The following is a 22,243-nucleotide window of genomic DNA, read 5'->3' as shown; positions in this document are numbered from 1 at the left end:
ACACCGGAACCTGTTACAAAGTGGACGATTGCCGCTCTGACAAATGTTAAAAAATAAATGAATTCAGCGTCCGTGACGAGCTTTGGATTCAAGGTTTGACAACAGTTGAAACAATGAGGCAAGTAAAGAGGGATAAGTGAGTACTCGCTTCAGTCCCTTCCAAAGAACCCACGTGAAGCTGCTTTCTGACAATGAACACAAGGTCTCTTTTGAGGACCTCCACCATCACTTGGACGCAGCGATCGGACGTGATGCTAGCCACAGCTAGCACAACATTAGCATAAAACGACATGATGAAATCCATCTGTATGGATTACCAAGCGTTTTACTTGAGAGGGGCGGGTTCAGTAGTGTGTGGGGGTTGCTTATAGGCTCAAGGTTCGTGTAGGTGACGTAATACAGTTTGTGTTTTAGTTTGGATAATCACAGATATCATGACGTATCCATGGAGACGCAAGTGTCATGTGTCGGAAGATGGAAACGAAGCAGCATTTATATGAGAGTGAAATAGCAGCGATTTAATGCAAGTGAGTAGTTGTAGTGACACTCACATATGTCACTACAACCACCCCCCCCCCACACACACACACACACAAACACCGACCCACATCTACAGACACACACACTTTCACCACTCACACAAACTGGACTGTAATTGTAAACTGTTTCCTTAATTGTACTTTGTGAATGTGTTGTGGGTGTGACCTGGTCTGGTTCTCTACTCTAATTGTCTAAAGCTAAGTGACAGATGTGAGAACACTCCTCCCCCCCCGCCCCCCACGACCCCCGACAGACACACACACACACACAATCCCCGGAACCCACCCTCTCACAACCATTACTCTAATAATTACTGCCTCTGAGGCTTTGAATGCAGCGCAGCGGGGGGTGAGTGGGTGTGTACCTGTGTGTGTGTGTGTGTGTGTGTGTGTCTGTAAAATGTGAGTGGACATACAGTAAGTACTTGTTGGTCTTTGTAAAAGAAAAAAAGTCTGTAATTATGAGTGTGTGTGTGTGTGTGTGTGTGTGTGCGCTGCAGGGGCTTTATCAGGTGTCTGGAGACCACAGACGGAAGCAGGAGGGTGGTGTTATGAACAAATAATTGATACAGAAAGAAAGAAATAATTAGCAGATTTTGGCCGGTGTCCACGGCCTCTTATTCTCTGCTGGCGGGTCTGAGGGAGCACAGTGTGTGTGTGTGTGTGTGTGTGTGTGTGTGTGTGTGTGTGTGTGTGTGTGTGTGCGGCGGTACTCCCTGGAGGAACGTGCGATGGAGAGAAAAACACTGATGGATGCTCTTAAGGGAAGGCCCCTGGACACACACGGCACAAAAGGATTTGCCTGCAATTAGCTGGCAGAGTTGCCCGGCTCACCTGTGGCACCTGTTACGTGTGTGAGAGAGTGCTAGCGTGACAAAGTGGCGAGGAGAGTGGGGAGCGTGTGTGCGTCAGTGTGTGTGTGTGTGTGTGTGGTGAGCAGGTGTAAACACACAATCGGTGCTTACAGTGGGAGGTTGATGGGTTTGTGGTTTTAAAAAATGGAACATTTCAATCCAAATGTTTCTCTTTGTTCGTTGTGTGTGTGTGTGTGTGTGTGTGTGTGAGTGTGTGTGTGTGTGTAGCAGATATGTAGCCTTGTGCTTAAATACAAAACAACAATCTTTGGCCATTTTAAGGTCAATAACTGAATGTAAACAACGCAATAAAACCTGATATTTTGTTCTACAAATATTTTGTTTTGGAATCAGCGGCACACTCTGTGTGTCAGTGTGTGTGCGTCTACGTGTGTGTGTGTGTGACTAACCATCAGCCACAGTGGTGCCTGGAAGGCGGCCCACTAGTGTCCGGTCCACAGAAACTTGTTCCAGTTGAGGTCCATTTAGGATCAGGGTCACCAGGACTCCACTGCTAAGCAACGCCTGCAACGTGCACACAATCACAATAATGAGGTTGTTTAGCTTGAAATCAACCGCTAATGTGCATCTAGAAGATGTTGCTGTGTGTAATGGGGGGGAGGGGGGGGTTCTACCTGGCAGCAGTGCTTGTTCCTCCACCTGCTGTGGACGCACGTGTTGGTCTGCAACAGTTCCTGAAGGAGTAGGACGGATGAACAGAACAGGAAGAGAGAAACCTAAATACAACCGGTAACCACGGCAACACAAACCAGTTCCAGTAAGGAACCTGTAACAGTTTGGTCCAGATCTCCATCAGTAAGTGAGACCATCAGAGAGAATAAGTTCTATTTCTACATAGTCCTTCTTAATGAACTCCTCCTCCTCCTCCTCCTCGAGCAGAGCTTCTCGCTGCCCCCCCACTAGGGAGGTGCAAGAGGTCCAGGACCAGGACTGAGAGGGCCCTGCTGCAGCAGAGTGAGAGCTCCTTGTAGCTGGAAGCCAGCGGAGCACTAATCATCTTGGAGGTAAACTCCTGCTCACAGAGGGGGGAATGAGACGCAGGTAAGGACTGCATGCGAGTGTGTGTGTGTGTGTGTGTGTGTGCGGTCAGTCATTCCTGCCACATTCCAAGCCCAGCTGGGGTGATTGGCTGGGAGGGGAGCGGGACGGAGGAGGAGGTGTGGAGGTGTTTCTAGTTTCAAACAATGGTTACGGGTGAGAGGAGGGGAGTGTGTGTGTGTGCGTGTGTGTGTGTGTGTGTGTAACAGCCACAGACAGGTTCCAGCAAACAAAGCTTGGTCTGTACAGCCTCAAGTACGGGATGAGGGAGGGGGGGGTGCGGATGAATGAGGGGAGAGGCAGAGGAAGGAGGGAGGAAGAGGAGGCAGCGCCCTGATCCCCTCAAATATCCCCCTCGATGACAGAGCCGGCCCAACGAGAGGCGATGAGAGAGGAGGGGGGGGGGCAGGGGGGAGAACAAACGGAGCAACAGCGAGAGTGACGGGAGCGGGAGAAAGAATGCCCCTATTTGTTAATCAATCGGCCGCTTCGGAAAGGGAAAACTCCTCAAATCCCCAGAGGGAGGAAGAAGAGGCAGGGGGGGGGGGGGGGTTACCTCCAACTCCTTCAGCGAATCACGAAGTTTCTCCGGTCGGCGGTTCGTGGGGGTCCACGAATGCCCCCGAGCTAAAGATGGGAAAACACAAGGAGTTTCAAGATCATGTGACTTGAACTTATAGATACTGTGTGTAATAGATTTTTATACATATATTAAATATAAAATCTAAGAAAAGACCCTCATGGAAATTCAGAAGAATGTGGCAACAAAACCCAGGGAGGGTTAAGTTGGACTTAAAGTCCCGGCTCCGGTGGAACTAAGCGAGATACGGGCTAAAGGCGACCCACAATGCATTGCTGGATGCTGATGCACACAAGTGTTTTAACTTTAGCTCCCTTTTGACCCTTGTGTCCCAGTTCATCAACATTTATTCATTTTCACACACATCCGGTGGGCCGCACTGGACCCCCCGGCGGGCTGGATGTCTGACCCCCCCATAGCAAATCTTTTCTCTTTACACTCAGTCAGTTCCCTTGTTAATGTAAAGCAGCTTTACTAAACCCATGTGGTACCTTAAAATGAGTAATTAGGGATTAGATTGTGTCGACAGCACGGCACCGTCGCTGTGCTGGAAGGCTCCTTAAGGCATGACGCAGTTTGGCTAACAAGCGCTAGCTGTGTAAAGGACCGTGTTGATCTAAAGCATCTCATGTGTGACGTGTCTGAGATACACACCTCTATGCAGGGCCTTCCTCTCCTCCTCCTCCTCTTCCTCGTTAGCTTGATCCTGAGCTTGAGTGTGACCATTGCCTCGCAACGCACGCTAACATAACCGTGCAACCATATTATTATTGTTATTATATTTTGCTAGTCAATGTTTTTGAGAGAAGGGTGCATGCTTACAGGCACACCTAGAGGGCGCCCTCCACAGATTCTAACCGTGCAAGGAGCCGCTCGCAGCTTTCATTACGTATTGTTCTTCTAAGAAATGTTTATGGCTGCAATGTGTGACACAACAACATCTGCATCTTTACTAAAACACATGTGCATAAGAAGTCTTGTTCTGTCCGGGGGGGGGGGTTTTGTGAAGAAGTGATCGTGTAAACAAATATTAAATATTGCATTTACTTCTTTCTCATCAGGACTCTTCTCTCTTTTTTTATGTTCACAGGGAGAGAAAACAAAATAAAATATGGAGTTCACTGTTGTACAAATGATCATTTTAAGGGTGAGGTTTTCCTTTATAATACATTTTTGGATGAATTTAATATCATCAAGTTTGAAGAAACACAAGTTTAAATTTTCAAAGCAGCAGAAGTAATCTGCTGTTTACAGATTGACGGAGAATATAAAAAAGTCGATTGAGAGCAAACTGGAGGAGCAGGGTTTTAATGGTGAGGACTCGCTCTCCAGTTGAGTTTTCACCCAAAAGAAACCTGTCAGCGGACAGGAAGCACCGACGACCCCTTGGTTTTAATTCCCCCCCCCATCTCCAGGGGTAAAGCACAGAGAAGGGAAGATATGAAGCAAAAACACATAATTGAATCTGTGCATCTGCTTGTGTGTGTGTGTGTGTGTGTGTGTACACACACACACTTCATGTATGTTCATGGTCACTGAAACAAACCAATTAAGGATCAAGGCTATTAAGCACGAGTGGGAGGTAAACAGATGCATGCAAATGAGGGAGAGGAAAGGGGGGCGGGGGGGGTCCGACCCCTGATAAGAGTGTTTGTCTTTGACTTAAAAAGTAGAGGAGAGAAACGAAACGACGTGGACACACACACACACACACACACACACACACACACACACACACACACACTCCTCCGTACCTTCACAGAAGCGGAGCTTCTCGTTGTAATAGTGATGCTCCAGAGGATTCGCTGTGGAAAAACAGTGACATGTAAACCAGACGCTAACAGACTGTGTGTTAAAACTAAGCCCCCTTTTTCATCTCCACAAGACCTGGTGTGTAGAGTGTAACTCGGGACCCGGCCCCCCCCCCCCCCCCGGTCACCAGCCAGGGACACAGGGAAGTCTGGTGGCCAGGAACACCTTCCAGGATTAGCAGTATTAATCAGATGGGGGAGGCGGGCAGACACAGGCACCTGCTCTGGGGGATGAAGTGTGTGTGTGTGTGTGTGTGTGGGGGGGGGGGACTGCAGGGGGACCCTTGGAGCTGCTCCAGTGGGCCTGGGTCTACCTCTAGTGGGGAGACGAGGACATAAACCTGAATGTTATTTGATTGATATCCATCAACCAATCGGTGAAAACACACACACACTATTATTATTCCAAAAGGACAATGGAAATGTTGTGTTGCGTGTTGTGTTTTGGGTGAGGATTCTGCCCCCCCCCCAACCCCCTTCTCCTTCTCCCACTGTTATATCAAGCCACACTTTTATTAATCCTCCAGATGAAAGGATTTGGAGTGAGAGCATCGTCTCTCGACTGAAGATTGGAATGGATGAGAAAGCATCTTCTCAGGTGAGACAGAAGGGAGGTGAACCCCGCGATGGACAGACGTCCCGACCAGAGACACAGAGACACCCGACAGCAGTATTCTTAAAATAAGTGAGAAGAGGTAGAAATCAATGAAAGAGAATCATCGTCACGAAGGAGAAACCAGGGAATAAAGATGAAGGTATTTACAGGTGGAGAAATGCTCTTAAAGCAGCTTGGACCAATACTTTATATAATGGGACATTTTGGACAAAGATCAAGTCCCCTTATTTTGAGCTGTAAGCTTTAGAGTAATAGTGACCATTTTGGTTCAAATCAGTCGGCAGAATCTAATTTATAAGACAAACATGTCACAACTGTTCCAATTGTATGACTCTTGGAGGGAAGTGACTAGCTGGTTTCTGGGGGGGGGGGGGTGTCTGAGGACTTCCTGCTGGTGAGAGAAGCCTCCTGGCCCAAGGCAATATGAGGCTGGACTACATGGGGCCTCTTGCTATGTGATCCAGGAGAAAGTCAACAGTTTAGTTTCCACTATCGTTGTGTGTCGGGACCCCGGGTCAATAGGAACACAGAGATAATAAGCTGTGTGTGTGTGTGTGTGTAAGGCTTCAGGCTGCCATTCCTACATGCTAATAGCCTTTAAGTGTGTGTCTGTGTGATTGCAGCCCGGGCAGCGTAAAGCCCCATCTTCATATATATATATATATAACAAAATCACATACGACCCCCCCCCCCTAAAAAAAGACAAACTTATCTCAAACACCAACAGACATCCAATACAAACACTATTTACCTGGCTCTCCTTTATTGTAGTACTGATAGGTGCCAATATCTGTATCTGTGGAGAGAGAGAGAGAGAGACACAGAGAGAGAGAGAGAGAGACAGAGACACAGAGAGAGAGACACAGTGAGAGAGGGAGAGAGAGAGAGAGAGAGAGAGACAGAGTGAGAGAGGGAGAGAGAGAGAGAGGGAGAGAGGTGAGCATCTAGCCGTCAGGGGGAAGCAGAAGACAGATCAGCAATTCCAAACCGTGGGATAAACAATCGCTATCAGCCAGTGGCCCGTCTGCCAGCACCAGGGTTCAGATAAGACCCCGTGAGGGAGGAGGAGTTGGGGGGGGGGGGGGTAAAGGGGTTTTAATAAAGAGTGTGCCTTAACCCACCTGAGGGACCCATTTACACACATGCAACATATACATTTAAAAGTAGACACACACACACAGAAACTCAGCAGGCGGCTACAAATACATATGACAAACAAACACACAAACACACACACACTCACACACAGACACACAACTGCTGAGCGGAGCCTTTTTTTGTCAGTGTTATTCCTGCAGGCCTCAAAACCATAAGCAGCCAGACTTGGATTCGCCCAACGCATCGTTTCTTTATCGCTGCGCTGCTGCTGAGGCCCGGTCACGGCAACACAACACACACACACAACACACACACACACCACTTCACGCAATGGCTCAGTGTCACTTTGTCCATTTGTGACACTAGAAATGATTCGTTAAACCCGAGACAAACAGTGAGTACATTGTTCTTAAATCGCTAAAAAAAGCATATAAACCCGTATAAATATCGACGTTATCAAAAAACATCAAACACAACGCTCTCCAGATGAAAAAGACAAACTGAACTGAGGGGAACGGATGCGTCAGTCTGTAACCAGAGCTGTTTATTCGGAATCTTTGTGGTTCCATCCACCTGCACCTGGGTCCTTTCCCTCCTTCCTCCTGCAGAGGAGCGCGTGGACCTTCAGTGAAGGTTGAGCGCTGCAGCTCCAAGCGAGTCATGAATAAACTGACAAACTAAATCTCTGCCTCCACGCCAGTTTCTACATGCGTGTTCAGGAACACCGGGCCGATGCATGTGATGTCTGTCACGCACGTGTCATGTGATTCATGTGGTGTATGTGTACCAAGGGGCGGGGCTGATACGAGGTGTCACACCTCAGCGACCAGGCCTCTTCGCTCGGGTTGTATCCCTCCACATATTTTTATATTTTAAGAGATAGCACAAGACACACAAAAGCAGAGAGTGAGAAAAAGCACAAACAAATAAGGATATGTCACCATCACCTGGGATGTACACCCTGTCGTAGCTTTGTGTATTCACACAAACACACACACACACACACACACACAACGCAAGTCAGCCTCCCAGAGACACTATCGTCGTCTGAAGCTCAGCAGACTGTGAAAGACAAGACAGGATGGAAGGGAGGAGAAAACAAGGAAATAGAGGAAAGGAGCATTTCCATTTGACAGAGGAGATGGACTGATAGGCGGCGCACAGAAACTTCAAAGTCAAACTTAAGCCCCGCCCCATCAGGGGTTGTTTCAGCGTGACGGAGATGTAGGTGGTGTTTATTGCAGCTAACGCGGCCTGCACTAAGAATACAGATATATATTATAACCTGTATTCAAACATTTTCATTCAATGTTACATTTAAATGTAGAACGTGGCATCCATTTGTTAATAATAGTCATAATAATAATAATAATACATTTATTTTGTATACATAGTACAATGTTAAAAAAATAAATAAGTACAGTTATTATAAAAATATATGTAGTGTATATTCTCCAAAAAACAGTCGATTGTAGTTATGTGAACCAATTACACTGTAAACAATGTAAAAAGAATGTAATGAGAGTGTGAAGAGGCGGAGGGAGCGACAGTGGTGACGGAGACAGATCGTTATGGAAGATATCGAAGAGGAGAAAGCCGTGAAAACAAAGTGAGTGATGACAGAAGGAGCCGGAGGTGACAGGAGGAGGAGGAGAAAAGGAAAGAGGAGTCCTACCTTTCACTTGGAGGGAGCTCTTGGTGGACCACAAGTGCAGCTCGGCCAAGCAAAACGCCATCTGACCACGAGGGGGGGGGGGGGGGGGTAACGGAGTCTGCAGGGAGGGACAAGGTCAAAGATGAAGAGCCAAACACGACCACAGAAGCACATGTGGACGAGGCGACACAAACGGGTCACTTAGGGGGCGTGGTCACGTACCCAGCAGCAGGTGAAGCCCCGCCCCGTTCCTGTGAAAAAATATGAGGTCAAGGGCGAGAGACTTTAATAAAGCCCTGAAACAAACACGTGACACATGCATGACGCGCGTTAATTCATAAGAGTGTTTAGCAGGTCGGGAAAGTCGTTAGCTCGGCTAGTTAGCGGACTAGCTAGCTGACTAGCTAACTTGTTCTACATCAAAATGTGACACTTTCTTACCGGATGAGTTTTATCCAGCAATTTGAAATCAGCCGGGAAGACTTGCTGGTATTAAATCCACAGGTATCAAGGCTTCACAGTGAGACGTCACCTTTTATACTAAGTCAAACTGGGAAACATGTCCTTCTAATATAGTTCTGTCTGTTCAGCCACTTGAAGACAACACATTTCATTCAGAACATTTCAGCTGATGGACAAATCTTTGCATCCAAATAGGGCTCAATGTCATTCAGGACATTTCCTGCTTCACAGTAAACTTCTGTCCTCTCATTTAAAGTTTTTCACCTGAAAGGTCGTCACGTCCAGCTCCACTAAAACGAGTGCTATCGCCCCCTGGTGGCCGGCGGTAGGTTTTGCACGAAGAGGGGGGGGAAGCATTTTAAAAGACAATATTGCAATAGGGTAATATTACTGTAATGCGAAAATCATAAATATTTTACTACAGCTGCATGTAGTACACACACACACACACACACACACACACACACACACACACACACACACACACACACACACACACACACACACACACACACACACACACACACACACACACACACACACACACACACACACACACACACACACACACACACACACTGGACATCTGCCACATTCATTCTGATTTCTGGCTGGGGTTGCTGTGGGCTACCTGTCTCCCTGCACAGCTGTGTGTGTGTGTGTGTGTGTCTAGGTTATTGTGGCCTGTCTTTACATTAGCAAAGAGGCTGCTTTAACATCAAAGGAGTGGAGGGAAAACACACGACTCCTCTTTCAAAGACAGTCCACAGTAACTCCGACCTTGTCTGCTTTCTGCATCTCGTTCCCTGTCCCCTCTGGGCTGTTACTGTGTGTCTGTGTGTGTGTGTGTGTGTCTGTGTGCGCGCGCAAAGAGTCAAAGGAGCAACACAAAGTGTCTTTGTGTGGTGGGATAGAAATAAAAAGTCAATGATCAAAGATTAGGTAAATATTTATTAGAGAGAAACAAGGCCTTATAGTTGATCTCAAACTAACGTTTATTTAGGCTAAGACAATATAACAAGGAGCTAAACACGCTGAGTCTACATACATGTCCGGGTACAGTGGGAGGAATATATACATACATACATATATACGTATATATATATACACACACACACACACATTCCTGAGGTAGGCCGGAAATGAAACAACATTTTGTTGAACTTCAAGAATCCTCTCTCACAGGTATGTGCACGCACACACGCACACACGCACACGCCAGAGGCAGTGCTGTTGGTGCAGTGGTCCCATCACAGGGAGGAGTGATGTGGTAAATTACAGGGTTAGAGAGCTGCCATGGGGTGACTGACACAGGACCATCACAGCCTTACCTCATTCCCCCGCCTCCAAAACACACACAGACACACACTCTCTCTCCTCACTTGGCTCAGTAGAAGTTTTCGTTTCTCTCTGGTATTTTTCCGTGACTTGTCCCGTACCTTTTTATCTCTTTTTACCTCTCTCCTTTTTTTGCCCCCATGTTTCTCCGAGGTGCCTTTTATTCCAAATGCATTAAGCTGTTTGACCCCCGTCTGCAGGCGTTCACGCTCCTTCACGCCTATTTCACCGCTACTTCTGTCTCTCTCCTCATTTTTTATCTTGGTCCTGGCTTTCTTACTGAACTCTTCATTCATTGTCTCATCTCCCTGAAGAGCACAGTGTTTCAAATGTTCCTTTATCTCCCTCCCTCCCTCCGTCAGCCACTGCCTGGCCTTGTTTTGTTCCTGTCGCACACTGCATGAACACACACACACACTCTAGTATTCAGTAAACACACGCACTCTGACGTCCAATCTCGCAAACTTCTGATACGTGAACTCAGAACCGGGAAGGTATGCATGAGAAAAGGCCCGTACAGTAGGGATGCACTCTCTGCTATCTTGTTAACCTGAGGAAATGTACACATGCACACATTTACATACATATGATACCATAAGAGCCCCCTTATCTCTGCTGTGGCCCTGAGGGACGAGTCCTCCAGCCACCTGTGTGATATCGGGGAGGAGGACAGCATTCTGAGGATGGGGGGGGACATAATGAAAAAAACGGATAAAACAGAGAAACCGGTTCATGAGAGGGGGTCTAACGCGTATCACGGGGGTGGGGGTGGGGGGGTGGGGCTGAGACAACAGATTACAGCCTGTCTGTGTGCGGAGACGCGTGTGCAAACTGTGACCACGGCCGCCATGTAAGGAGTCTTTAATGATGCCAAGTGCGACGAGGGAAACCGCGGCGTTTCCTCCGGTCGTTTACAGGTGGAAACCAGAGTCATCACCTTCAGGTGATTGCAAGAGTAAAAGAGGGGTGGGAGGCGGGGCTAAAGGAACCCATGAATCCCACTGCAGCGTTCTGTGGTGAAATAAACATTAAAGCCTCTAGAGGTCACTGTGGAGGTCATGTCCGTCCCATGTCTCCGTCTTTCTGTCTTCTTCGTCTCTCCTCGTCTTCTACCTTCCTGTCTCTCTGTCCATCTCCTTCCTCTCTCTTTGAGGACCCACGGCGTCACTAAACTCGACCCGCTGGGGGAAGAAAAAGAGGCGGCGGAGCTGGAGGACGTCTTCTCATCATCCCAATGCAAGACTGAGGGTTGGTGTGAGTCAGAGGAACGTGGGTAATGTGGCGCCAGGCAGCGCGCACATACACACACGCACACACACGCGCACACACACACACACACACACACACACCACTCGATAAAAAGACCTGCCCAACGGTCATGTCACCAGAGATTGACATGCCCCCTAAAACACACACAAACAGAGACTCTACCTGTCACCTTAGTTGAATAGTGTTACCTTTACCCTCATTTTGTTCTGCCTGTCAATCACTTCTATTCTTCTTCTGCCGCCAGCTGAATGGGCTTGTGTGTGTGTGTGTGTGTGTGTGTGTGTGTGTTCGTGCAGGCAAACGTGCATGAGTGTGTTCAGATCACTTGAAGCACAAGTTCAGGTTTTTTTTGGGCCAGGTGGAGGTGAAGAGTTGAAAAGTTCAGGTATCCAGAGAAACAGAGCAAGACAACAGACTCAGCGGTTACCATGGTAACTACTATTTAGCCATGGATTAATGCTGCTGATTATTCTCTCCATTAATTCTACTTGTATTATTCACATGTCATGAAATGGAGCCCAAGATGGCGTCTTCTAGTTCCTTCTAGCCCCCCCAAAAAATTCAACATTTTTCTGATGTTTTCTTTATGAATTAACAAAACAATTCATGAATAGTTGAATTTGTTTAGCCACAAATTATTGCAATGACTTTAGCCACAATAAAACAGATCTTATGGAAGACTCGCCCCTCTCACGAAGGTCTTTGTAAACCATTCACATCTCTCCGAGGGGACGGCGTGTGAACATCACGCACTTCTGAATAGTTTTGTTAAAACATCATTTCAGAGGCCAAATAATCCAGAATGTAATCCTTAAAGCCTCCTCGGAGTAGCGGGGGGGCTCCTCTAAGCAGATGTGTCAACGTCATTAGAGGAGGTAATGGAGGGCAGTAGGGGAAGTATTTACCCAAGTGCCTGGAGCAGAAACACAAACACGGCAGCAGTAATGACCCGGAGGGGGGAGCGGGGGGGGGCGGGGCTTATCACATCTTTAAGGATACGCCGTTGCATTCACACGTCGACCAGCACGCATCCCGGCTGAGGACCCTGAGAGCAAGTGAGTGGCCCCCCCAAACCCGCCGGCACCCTCGCTGGTCGACTTCGATACTTGGGGCCCGTGAGCCTCTCCACCCCCCCACCCATATTAACCCCTGGTCTCAGCAAAGGTGATGCAGTGTCACACTGACGGTGGTTTTGTTTACGTTGCTGGATTTTCTTTCTCCTAAAGCTGTTTGGGCCGCCTGTTGTTCGCCCCTCACCTCCTGATCGCATGCTCATGCTCACACACACACACACACACACACACACACACACACACACACACACACACACACACACACACACACACACACACACACACACACACACACACACACACACACACACACACACACACACACACACACACACAGAGAGATCGGGCGCTTTAAATCAACTGCCCCATTAGCCGGTCATTTGTCAGGATGAACTTTTTCCGCTTCATGACAGATCAGAAGGAACTTTTACGTCCTTTTATTTTAGGATGTAAGAAAAGTTCTTGAACTCTGTACTCTTACTAAGGAACACACACACACACACACACCTGTCAAGGCTCGGGGCTCCTTTCAAGTTGTTGTCGGATGCATAGAGCGAGATGGACCCTGGCAGAAGGAAAGGTCACCTCGAGTGTCCCCTAGACGTCTCACACACACTCTCTGTCTTGTCACGTCCGAGACGAGGCCATGACACCCCGACCCCCCCCCCCCCCCCTCTGTCCCTCTGACAGGTTGACGTGGCCGGATGTCGATGAAACTGATCCAAAAGTTGGTCCACTTCGACGTGACCTCAGAGATGGACGCGTGTCATCTCCTCGTTTATAATCCCTTTCCAGCCTCGTCCCCGGCTCTTCTTGTCCATCAGACTTTGTCCCCACAGCTCAATGTTTAATCTGGACGGAAGGGATCTCAAACTTTGGGATGGAACTGAGCTAAATATTAATATTAAAAAAAACATAAATGGCAAAAATAAGAAAGTGTGTTAAATCTGCATTCTGTGTAGTGACCAGCAGGGGGCGACTCCTCTGCTCCCATAGAGGTCGCTTATCTTGATTTATTCCCTCAGTAAACATTGTAAACATGAGTTTATGGTCTCAGTCTCTAGTTTCAAGTCTTCTTCAATGCAGCATGATGTTCATTTAGTGAATGATGGTCCATTTAGAGTCAAACAGACCATGAAGCAGGGGACGCTTTAGGGGGGGGCTACACGCTGATTGACAGGCTTCTAGCAGAGACCTCTTCATCACCTCTGTGTCACTCCTACTCCTCCAAACATGGTCAGCTGCTCATTGGTCACTAAGTCTTGAAAAGACATGACCACATCCACGCAGTCTGTGACTACGCAGACACACAAAATACGGTCAACTTTAACAAAGTTTGTCCGTGCTTCCACAAAGAGAAATCAGGGAGGGGTTCTTCTCGTCATGGAGGACGTTGCTGGCCTGAAGCTGCTGCTGAGGTTTGAAATCAGCACCATGGACGCACAAACATCTGGCTTTTCTCCATCTGTCAGCAGGCCTAAAAACAGCTGAGCGTGAAAACCGGTCCTCACAGAACACAATGGACGTAGAGCTTGTGTGGCTCCAACTTGACACGCGCACACACACACACACACACACTCACTGGCGGGGTCGAGTCAAGTCTTGTTAGACGCTGAATCCTCTTCCCATTGAGGCCGTTACACACACACGCCTCCATCTGGAGCCCCCCCCCCCCCTGGGGTCAGCTAAACGACGACAGTCGGAAACCAAAACTTTTATGTCACCGCAAATGCTGTTAAACGCCATCGGCTCATTCGGTGAATGTGAGGGCGAGTCCCCCCCCCCCCATACATGCATGTTGTCTGGGCAGGGCTGATCCCACCCGGCTCACTGTCGGCACGGCAACCAGCGCTATCCTGGCTAACATCTGCCGCACGACCCGGAGCCACTCGGAATGGGCCTTAATCCCCACACAGCCATGTTGTTGCGGGGAGGTGGGGGGGGGGCACACTCACACACATTCTTTTGCTTTTTAGTGAGTGCAGCAGACAAACAGGAGCAAGCGGCGTTTTGCCGGTGGATTGCAGGCCGCCAGCCTCAGGACAGGGAAGCGCTCGTGGTTACGGGCCCCCGCCATTGTGGCTGTGCACGGGGGTGTGACCGCCAGCAACCGCGGCGAGGTCCTATCGTCCAGTCCAAATGGATGGATTTGGGTTTTGAAGTTAATGAAAGGTGGTGCAGTTGGTGTCAGTGTGTATTTGTGGAGGGGGGGGGGGGAATCCTTGTTATGTTAAAACAACGTGAAGAACTCCCTCCCCGCTGTGGGTTTTCTGCCACATCGAACTGGCTCTGCATTCGGTTTTGTTTATCCTTCAGTGAGTTTAAAACAATAAAAAATAAGAGTCAACAGGCATCAACATCAGCGGACCGTCACCGAGCAGGACGACATGTGGCGGTCTGGTGCCCCCCCGTGGCCAATGACAGGAGAGCAGGTGCTTCAAAGAGCGTGAACACACTAAACTATTCACAACCACAGATTCTTCTTCGTTGGTGACGAATGAAGACCAATGCCTGGTGTGTGAAATCGCACTTCAGCGTTCAAGCCAGCATTCTCTTGTGCTTATTCTGACCCACAATCCTTTGCGCTGCGGACAGCATTTTTTTTTTACTTTACTTGCTTGTTGACATTGTGACAAATTCTTTTACCCATATGTGAGGAAAATGTGCTTTAGCACTCTTCTCTAAACGTGTTTTTTCTTTAAACAAAGTACGCCGTTACCACATTTCAGTGTGAAACTGTCACGAACCCAGATGTTAAAGCCCAAAGCGGCAACAAGTGTCTTCACCACAAATCCCTCAGCGCCAGTTTACAAGCTGAAGTGCAGCTCTACACTGACACCTAGAGGCTTCCCGTGGTTACTGCACCCAACCCTCTGTATTACAGGGAGGGCAATACAAATAAATCTGCTCCATCCGATTTAAAGCTTCAGCGGCTGAGACAAGATGAACCGGGTGATGGCGTGTTGAATACGATGAGGAAGATATCGGTGATGTCATTATCCCGCCGTGGTTGCCTGACGTATGGATGCTACTATCTCGCCGTGTCCGCCTGCACCATGTGAGAACCATTTGGTCCACTAGTGGAAGCAGATAAGAGGTTCCACGCCGAGGCCCCGGTGGGCGTGCTCGGCTATCTGCCTCCCACCTGCCAACGCGACAGGGTCACTCAGGTGCACTCTGCAGGACAAGAGGAAGGGAGATAAAGTGGGAGAGGACGGAGGCGGGTGGAGGTCGAGGAAGGTGGGGATGACGGAGGGGAACATTAGAGGAGGAGGAGGAGGAGGAGAAGATGGCGGACATAGAGAGGGGTCAGCCTAGGGGACGGGTGCCAAGGGACGCGCCGCTTTACACTTCAATTCTCACAACTCAGAGCGTGACGGCGTGTAGTCTGTACGCGTGCACGTGAGTGTGTTTGTGGGATCCGTGCATGTAGGGTGGGATGAAAAAACACCTTCACACACTTCATTCTTTCCTCTCTTTTTACAAAGAGCGGTATGCCTAACCCCCTCATGACCGGCTGCCCGGGGAGGGAAACTAATACAGGAGTCTCCAGTGTAACGCTGCAGAACTCATAAGAAGATTCATCATGAAGAAAACTGGTACGGGGATTTTGGTGGATACAAAAAACATTTTTCAATATTCTGACGGAGCAGCGGATCCAAATCCCGGATTTAACGCTGAGCTTTAGTCTCTACACAAACAAACAGCAAATGCTAAAAATCTCTATACAGAGTTTTTTGAGATAACCATCAAAGTCACGCGTTGCTAATTTTTCCCTCAACTAGATTAACCACAAACGTGTGCTCCAACGAAGTGACACTAAATAACATTTTGAACATTTGAATATTTTAAACAACAAACAACAAATGGAAATGACAACAGAACTTCCCTCTAAAATGAGTAGCACAGAAATATAATTAGAGCAGGTAAATCCGTTATGTTTAAATCAATCCGTGTTCCTGCAGGTCATAAGAAAGAAAAAGCAGAATCTCGAGAGAAGATTAACCTCACGGTCTGAGTGATCTTCATCCTTACTCGTCAATCTAATTCAAAATATTACCTGTTTTTATTCATCTGTTGAAATTCTCTAACTACTAAAAAAAGTTAAAATGATTTTTCCCTGCTTTTATTTACTTCATCTGCAAAATGAAGCTTTTGATTTTTAAACATGCAGCCCTTTGAGCCACAGTTGGTTGAAATGTGCTTCACAAATGAAGTTTTAACTATTATAAGTATTATTAAAACACATGTAGCTCATTAGTGTTGGTGCTGAACTGATGGATTTTGCTAAACATATGTGACTGTTATCCCTATTCCTGAGGTAATATTTGCAGTAATAATATCTTGAGGTAGTAGAACGATATTCATGCGATTACAGATGCAAACTTTAATGAAACTTTGCAATGAAGCGACAATATGAAGCGAACGTTGATAATCAACCAATAGCACAATTCACCAATAATCTTTACGATAGAAGGAACGTTCAGGAAGAGTGGCGAGATATTACATACAGATGAAAGTACAAAATGAGGATGACAACAACCATGTAGGTTGTTAACCTACATGATGAATGTAGTTCCGGGAGGATGCTGCTCACACCTCAACCACCAAGGCCGCAGGTGAAAGTGAACCAGGTCATGTGATGAACTTGTATGAGGCCTCCCTTCACTCACAACAAGATGCACTGAGAACCAGGCCAGGTGTGTTCGCATGTTTAATCTGATTAATTATTATTCATTAAGGTGGTTGTTTATGTCTTAATGTGACGAATATAAACGTTATCATTTACGTTAGCTAAGTAATTGTCCTACTTCCTTAACAGCGTTGACAACGGTGGTACATAGAGGGTGGAGACACGTTAGTTAACGTTCCATCATCAACTCACCTTGATTACTTCAGTGACGAAACAAACGTCTGACGCTTTCCCGCTCGACGAACATCACGTAAGCCATTTCCGTCACAACTTCTACTGCTTTGTGCCAAAAAACAGTTTAATTTCCTCCGGAAACAACCAGGTCGCCGGTCCTGTCCCCCTGACTGCACATGTCGGTCTGCTCCTCCTGCGCCCAACGCGCGGCTAAGCTAACGTAGCTGTGTACATAGCATACAAACAAGCAGTGCTCTCGATGCTAGCCGGTGACTGGTCGCTAGGCAACAGCAAGCGGCGCTTCCGCGAAGGCTATGCTAACCGGCTAGGTCGTTAGCAAGCTCCTAGCAGCCTGCAACGCCACCAGCTAACGTTATCTCGTCAAATACCGTCACGTGGATCTTTGGATAGCGAGAAGGTAAGGGCTTCCGAAAACGTTTACCCGCTTGTTAGCAAGGGGAAACTTTTTCAGGAATTGGACTACACAACTATTAAAGAACTACAATGACCCGGATGTTCGACCTGCCGTCAGGCGGTTACGAGTGTCGTGATCTGCGGAGGACTTAAATAGGAGTGACCTCCGCGCTGAGCGAGAAGTGGGAGAGAGAACGAGAGAGAGAGAGTGAGAGAAAGAGAGTCCGAGCTATCGTGCCAACATGGTGAGTGAAAGTGATTCTTTTATTATTATGAAGCGGTTTAACGGTTATTCCACGTGACCGAATGAGAAGATGAGCTACACTTCTTGTCTGGCTCGAGATGAGACAATAAAAACGCTTGGACTTTTTAATTTTCTATTTTTAATTTCCTCTTGGTCGTAATCTTGTGAACAATTTTGGTAGCATGTGACCTATATTGTTTATGATTGAATTGTGATGATGGCAATGAGCTTAATAATCGAATTATATTGTATTTCTTGCGTTTTTGTCATGTGACACTGAGTTTTGCATGGAGAGTCTATTTTTAAAGACCACCCCCCCACTCCCTTCTCCCTCCTGCTTTTAGTAAATCCTGTGGACCGGAATAGACCCAACGCATGCCCTGGACAATTAACACCTGCCCCCCATAATTGTACCTGTGCACACTGACCGGCCCTGTTCTTGTGTCCCTGCAGTCTGAGCCCATTAGAGTTCTGGTGACCGGTGCTGCCGGGCAGATCGCCTATTCCCTGCTGTTCAGCATCGCCAAGGGAGATGTCTTTGGCAAAGATCAGGTAAAGAAGGGCTTTGCTCGCTTCCCTTATCTCATTAGACAGGGTTAAGGGCAGGAAACTGACCGTACAAACGCACACGCACAGCAATCGGCTGTTCAGTGTTCCAGGTGATACACGATACAGGCATCGGACAGATGTTTTCCCCTGTGGGAAGTGATCCGATTGCACCATGGGACCAGCCAAGGTCGCCCTTGAAGTCCACGAAATGGATTTGGTGCCCAGGCCGACCTTAAAAAACACTACACTTGATCCGTTGGACACGTTGGGTCAGCTTTCATAATCCGTTCCAGAGACCAAGTCATTTATAGTTCACCAGAGTTGTGACATTTAGGTGTCATTTAAATTGAATTATTTTCATTCCCTTCACCTCCTCCTCCTCCTTTCAGCCAGTCGTCTTGCTCCTCTTGGACATCACGCCCATGCTGCCGGTCCTGGATGGCGTCGTCATGGAGCTGCAGGACTGCGCTCTCCCACTTCTGAGAGGTGACCAACTTTGGGTGGAACGCTGTAAAATAACATGATGTAGATTCTTGTATGCCTTTGATACGCCTGCATCAGATATCACAGTTTTTCTTCAAAAAGTGGACGAATAATATTATCGTTTCATTACCCGTAGGGTAATCAAGGCTCTAAAGTTATACATTTCCAGTTTACCTCCTGCCTTTTGATTGAAATATTATTAGACACTTTGGCAGTTGGGACTTATTTCTTATTCTTGCTCTGAGACCCTCGGTGGTTTCCATTCACACTTTTGTTGTCATCACAGCAGCCTCTGTCATGACAGGCAGTCGTGAGGCGCCATTATGCTCCGCCTCCATTGTGACCTGGTATTTTTGCTCTGCTTTGTTTGGCTGCGAGAGGCCCCCCTGCTGCAAAGACAACGCTCCGTGCACAATGAGTACCTCAAAGCTGTTTGCACGAGTGGTTTTAGAAAATAAGTCTAGTTTCTAAACCGTTCTCCTGCTGTACTTTGTTTTAGGGAATGTATGAAGAAGTTTATTGTTCACCTCAGGGGGGAAATTACTGTGTGATTCTGTGTAACCATGGAGACGTGGCCAGGCCCAAACCAGAGTCTGCCCCAAAGATGTATTGTCAATTGACAGAAGTGATACCCACAAGAGGGCCGTTGTACAGATGTTTCCCCCGGTGGGCTTTAAAAAAAAATGAAAAATAGCACTCAATCTGTTAGAACAAGTTAAAACAGCAAAAATGTATTATAAAATAATTTAAAAAACAGAGGAAAATCTCCCAGACAAAGGTTTATTTAGATGTTGATGTAGGAATCTGTCGTGTGGTTGAGAAAAAGTATCATTAATGACTTTCCTTTACCCTTGCTTCGCAGATATCGTCCCCACCGACAAGGAGGACGTGGCCTTCCGGGACCTGGACGCGGCCATCTTGGTGGGCTCCATGCCTCGGAGGGAGGGCATGGAGAGGAAGGACCTGCTCAAAGCCAACGTGGCCATCTTCAAGAGTCAGGGCGCCGCTCTGGAGAAGTTCGCCAAGAAGACCGTCAAGGTACTGAGGCAGGACTACGAGTTGTAGAAACTAAAGGGACACGTAATGCTGCTGTGCACAAAATGAATATATGTTCATAAAGGAGTAGAAAACATAAGGCCCCGCCTCTTTCAGTTAGTAGAAGATTTAAGTTAATATTTATCACTGGAACAGGTCAATGATGAATGAATGAATTGATCTCTGAACTAGCCCTTTCACAGCGTGTGTGTTTGTGTTCTTCAGGTGCTTGTTGTAGGAAACCCCGCCAACACCAACTGTCTGATCGCAGCCAAGTCGGCTCCCTCCATCCCCAAGGAGAACTTCTCCTGCCTGACCCGTCTGGACCACAACAGGGCTCGCTCTCAGGTGCCTCTTCCTTATGGCTTTTCCCCTTCACTTCAACTCATTCCCTCAACAAGTTAACACCCACAGCCCTTTTTTTATCTTCTTGTCAACCCCTGAATTTGGCAGGTGGCGATGCGCTGTGGCGTCCCCGCCACCCACGTGAAGAACGTGATCATCTGGGGCAACCACTCGTCCACCCAATACCCAGATGTGCACCACTGCCTGGTCAAAATGTCCGGCAGCGAGCTGGCCTGCTTCGAGGCGGTCAAGGACGACGCCTGGCTCAAAGGCGATTTCATCGCCGTGAGTTTAGCGACGTTGGCTCTGAGGTCGAGGATTCAGTGTTTTCTAAAATTGCTCGATGGGCAAACTTCTCGGTTCTTCTCGTGTTGCAGACGGTGCAGCAGAGAGGCGCCGCGGTCATCAAGGCCAGGAAGCTGTCCAGCGCCATGTCTGCAGCCAAGGCCATCTGTGACCACATGAAGGACATCTGGTCGGGCACCCCCGAGGTAAACGGCATATTTATGTAGTCACTGTGAGGTGGGAGGTGCTGCCTCTTAGTAATAATATAAAAAAGTATACTTTTAACAAAGAAACAATAAAACAGAAAAAAAGATGAGACCAAATATTTTAAGTAGTGAGTTTAACTAAAGCCAAAGTGTCTTATACTGCAACCTCTCTGGTCACCAGCAGGGGGCGACTCATCTGGTCACTACGGCTGATTCTAAATGACTTTACTGTCTTGATTTATTCCCTCAGTAAACAATGTAAAAATGAGTTTATGTTCTCGATCTTTAGTTTCAAGTCTTTAATACAGCATGATGTTCATTTAGTCAAACAGACCATAAAACAGGGGATGCTTTAGGGCGGGGCTACACTGGGATTGACAGGTGACTTATCAAGTTTGTCCTTCTCAGTCCAAATTTGCTAACTTCTTGTTCACTGGTTGCTAAAAACACAAGTCTTAAACAACCAGAGGAGTCGCCCCCTGATGGACAGTAGAGGGAATGCAAGTTTAACTCGCTTCAGCATCGGCTTCACTTTTCAGAAGAAAGGTTGCCGCTTGGTTTTAACCAGTGCCTCCTCCTTTGGTTCAGGGAGAGTTTATCTCCATGGGGGTTTACTCCTCCGGCAACTCCTATGGAGTCCCAGAAGACCTCATCTACTCATTCCCTGTCCAGATCAAGGTGAGCCTGCATGCGTTTAGTTTCTGCTGCACGTATGAAGCTGACGCTTCTAAAAAATATTTTTGTTTTGCTTCCTCAGAACAAGACCTGGAAGATCGTGGACGGCCTGGCCGTCAACGACTTTTCACGGTCAAAGATGGAGGCCACGGCGGCGGAGCTGATGGAGGAGAGAGACACAGCTGTGTCTTTCCTGGCAGTATGACCCGGCGACGCCGCCCAACCAACCCTCAGACGTGTGTGTGTGTGTGTGTGTGTGTGTGTGTGTGTGTGTGTGTGTGTGTGTGTGTGTGTGTGTGTGTGTGTGTGTGTGTGTGTGTGTGTGTGTGTGTGTGTGTGTGTGTGTGTGTGTGTGTGTGTGTGTGTGTGTGTGTGTGTGTGTGTGTGTGTGTGTGTGTGTGGAGAAATCACACAGCGTCACCAGCGACTCCTCAGTGTGACGCACAAGTAGAACTCCACCCTGAGTACAATGTTTATATACACACATCTACGTTGTTAGCAGCTACAGCATTTTCCTCTGGGCGTGAGTGAGAAAACACAAATGGTTGTTACGTATATTTAGGTGACGATGCACTGAGTCCTCAGACACTGAAATGGAAACATTTAAAGCTGATTAATAAAATATCTAAACAGTTGTGTTTTTTTCACGTTTGTCATCTTGCAGACAAACAAATGGACCGACTTGCATTTGTAGGTTCATGCAGCACGAAGCCTTGGGTGGACTGGGGGCTTTAAATCGCCTGCAGGAGTGAATGTTTTCCTGTGTCGTCCTTACGAAAGTCAGGAA

At 47.5% G+C, this 22,243-nt stretch overlaps 2 protein-coding genes across 3 annotated transcripts in view; one reads left to right on the top strand and one right to left on the bottom strand.

The window, feature by feature from the left end:
• wdpcp (WD repeat containing planar cell polarity effector) overlaps positions 1 to 8,313 on the bottom strand; it is a 33,396-nt gene extending 25,083 nt beyond the window's left edge. The window contains 6 exon segments of the mRNA XM_037466111.2: positions 1,804 to 1,918; positions 2,029 to 2,088; positions 3,009 to 3,079; positions 4,787 to 4,837; positions 6,211 to 6,255; positions 8,233 to 8,313. Coding sequence (XP_037322008.2) covers positions 1,804 to 1,918; positions 2,029 to 2,088; positions 3,009 to 3,079; positions 4,787 to 4,837; positions 6,211 to 6,255; positions 8,233 to 8,293 — 403 coding nt within the window. The 5' untranslated portion in view covers positions 8,294 to 8,313.
• Positions 8,314 to 17,770: 9,457 nt separating this feature from the next.
• On the top strand, positions 17,771 to 22,088 carry mdh1ab (malate dehydrogenase 1Ab, NAD (soluble)). Of its 2 annotated transcripts, none has more exons than XM_062566706.1 (9): positions 17,771 to 17,879; positions 18,332 to 18,430; positions 18,817 to 18,913; positions 19,773 to 19,948; positions 20,171 to 20,293; positions 20,399 to 20,575; positions 20,668 to 20,781; positions 21,321 to 21,459; positions 21,539 to 22,088. In XM_062566706.1, the coding sequence occupies exons 1-9, from the start codon at positions 17,877 to 17,879 to the stop codon at positions 21,985 to 21,987; spliced, it is 1,377 nt and encodes a 458-aa protein (XP_062422690.1). In that variant the 5' UTR covers positions 17,771 to 17,876; the 3' UTR covers positions 21,988 to 22,088. The 2 variants fall into 2 exon arrangements, with proteins under 2 accessions (XP_062422690.1, XP_037322010.2); XM_037466113.2 differs by having other exon boundaries at positions 17,778 to 17,879; positions 21,370 to 21,459; positions 21,539 to 21,819.
• The last annotated feature ends 155 nt before the right edge of the window (positions 22,089 to 22,243 follow it).

This window comes from Pungitius pungitius, chromosome 13 (assembly GCF_949316345.1).
Source record: "Pungitius pungitius chromosome 13, fPunPun2.1, whole genome shotgun sequence".
Classification (NCBI taxonomy): domain Eukaryota; kingdom Metazoa; phylum Chordata; class Actinopteri; order Perciformes; family Gasterosteidae; genus Pungitius; species Pungitius pungitius.
The sequence above is the reverse complement of the archived record's forward strand: the minus strand, read 5'-3'. Positions and strand labels throughout refer to the sequence as shown.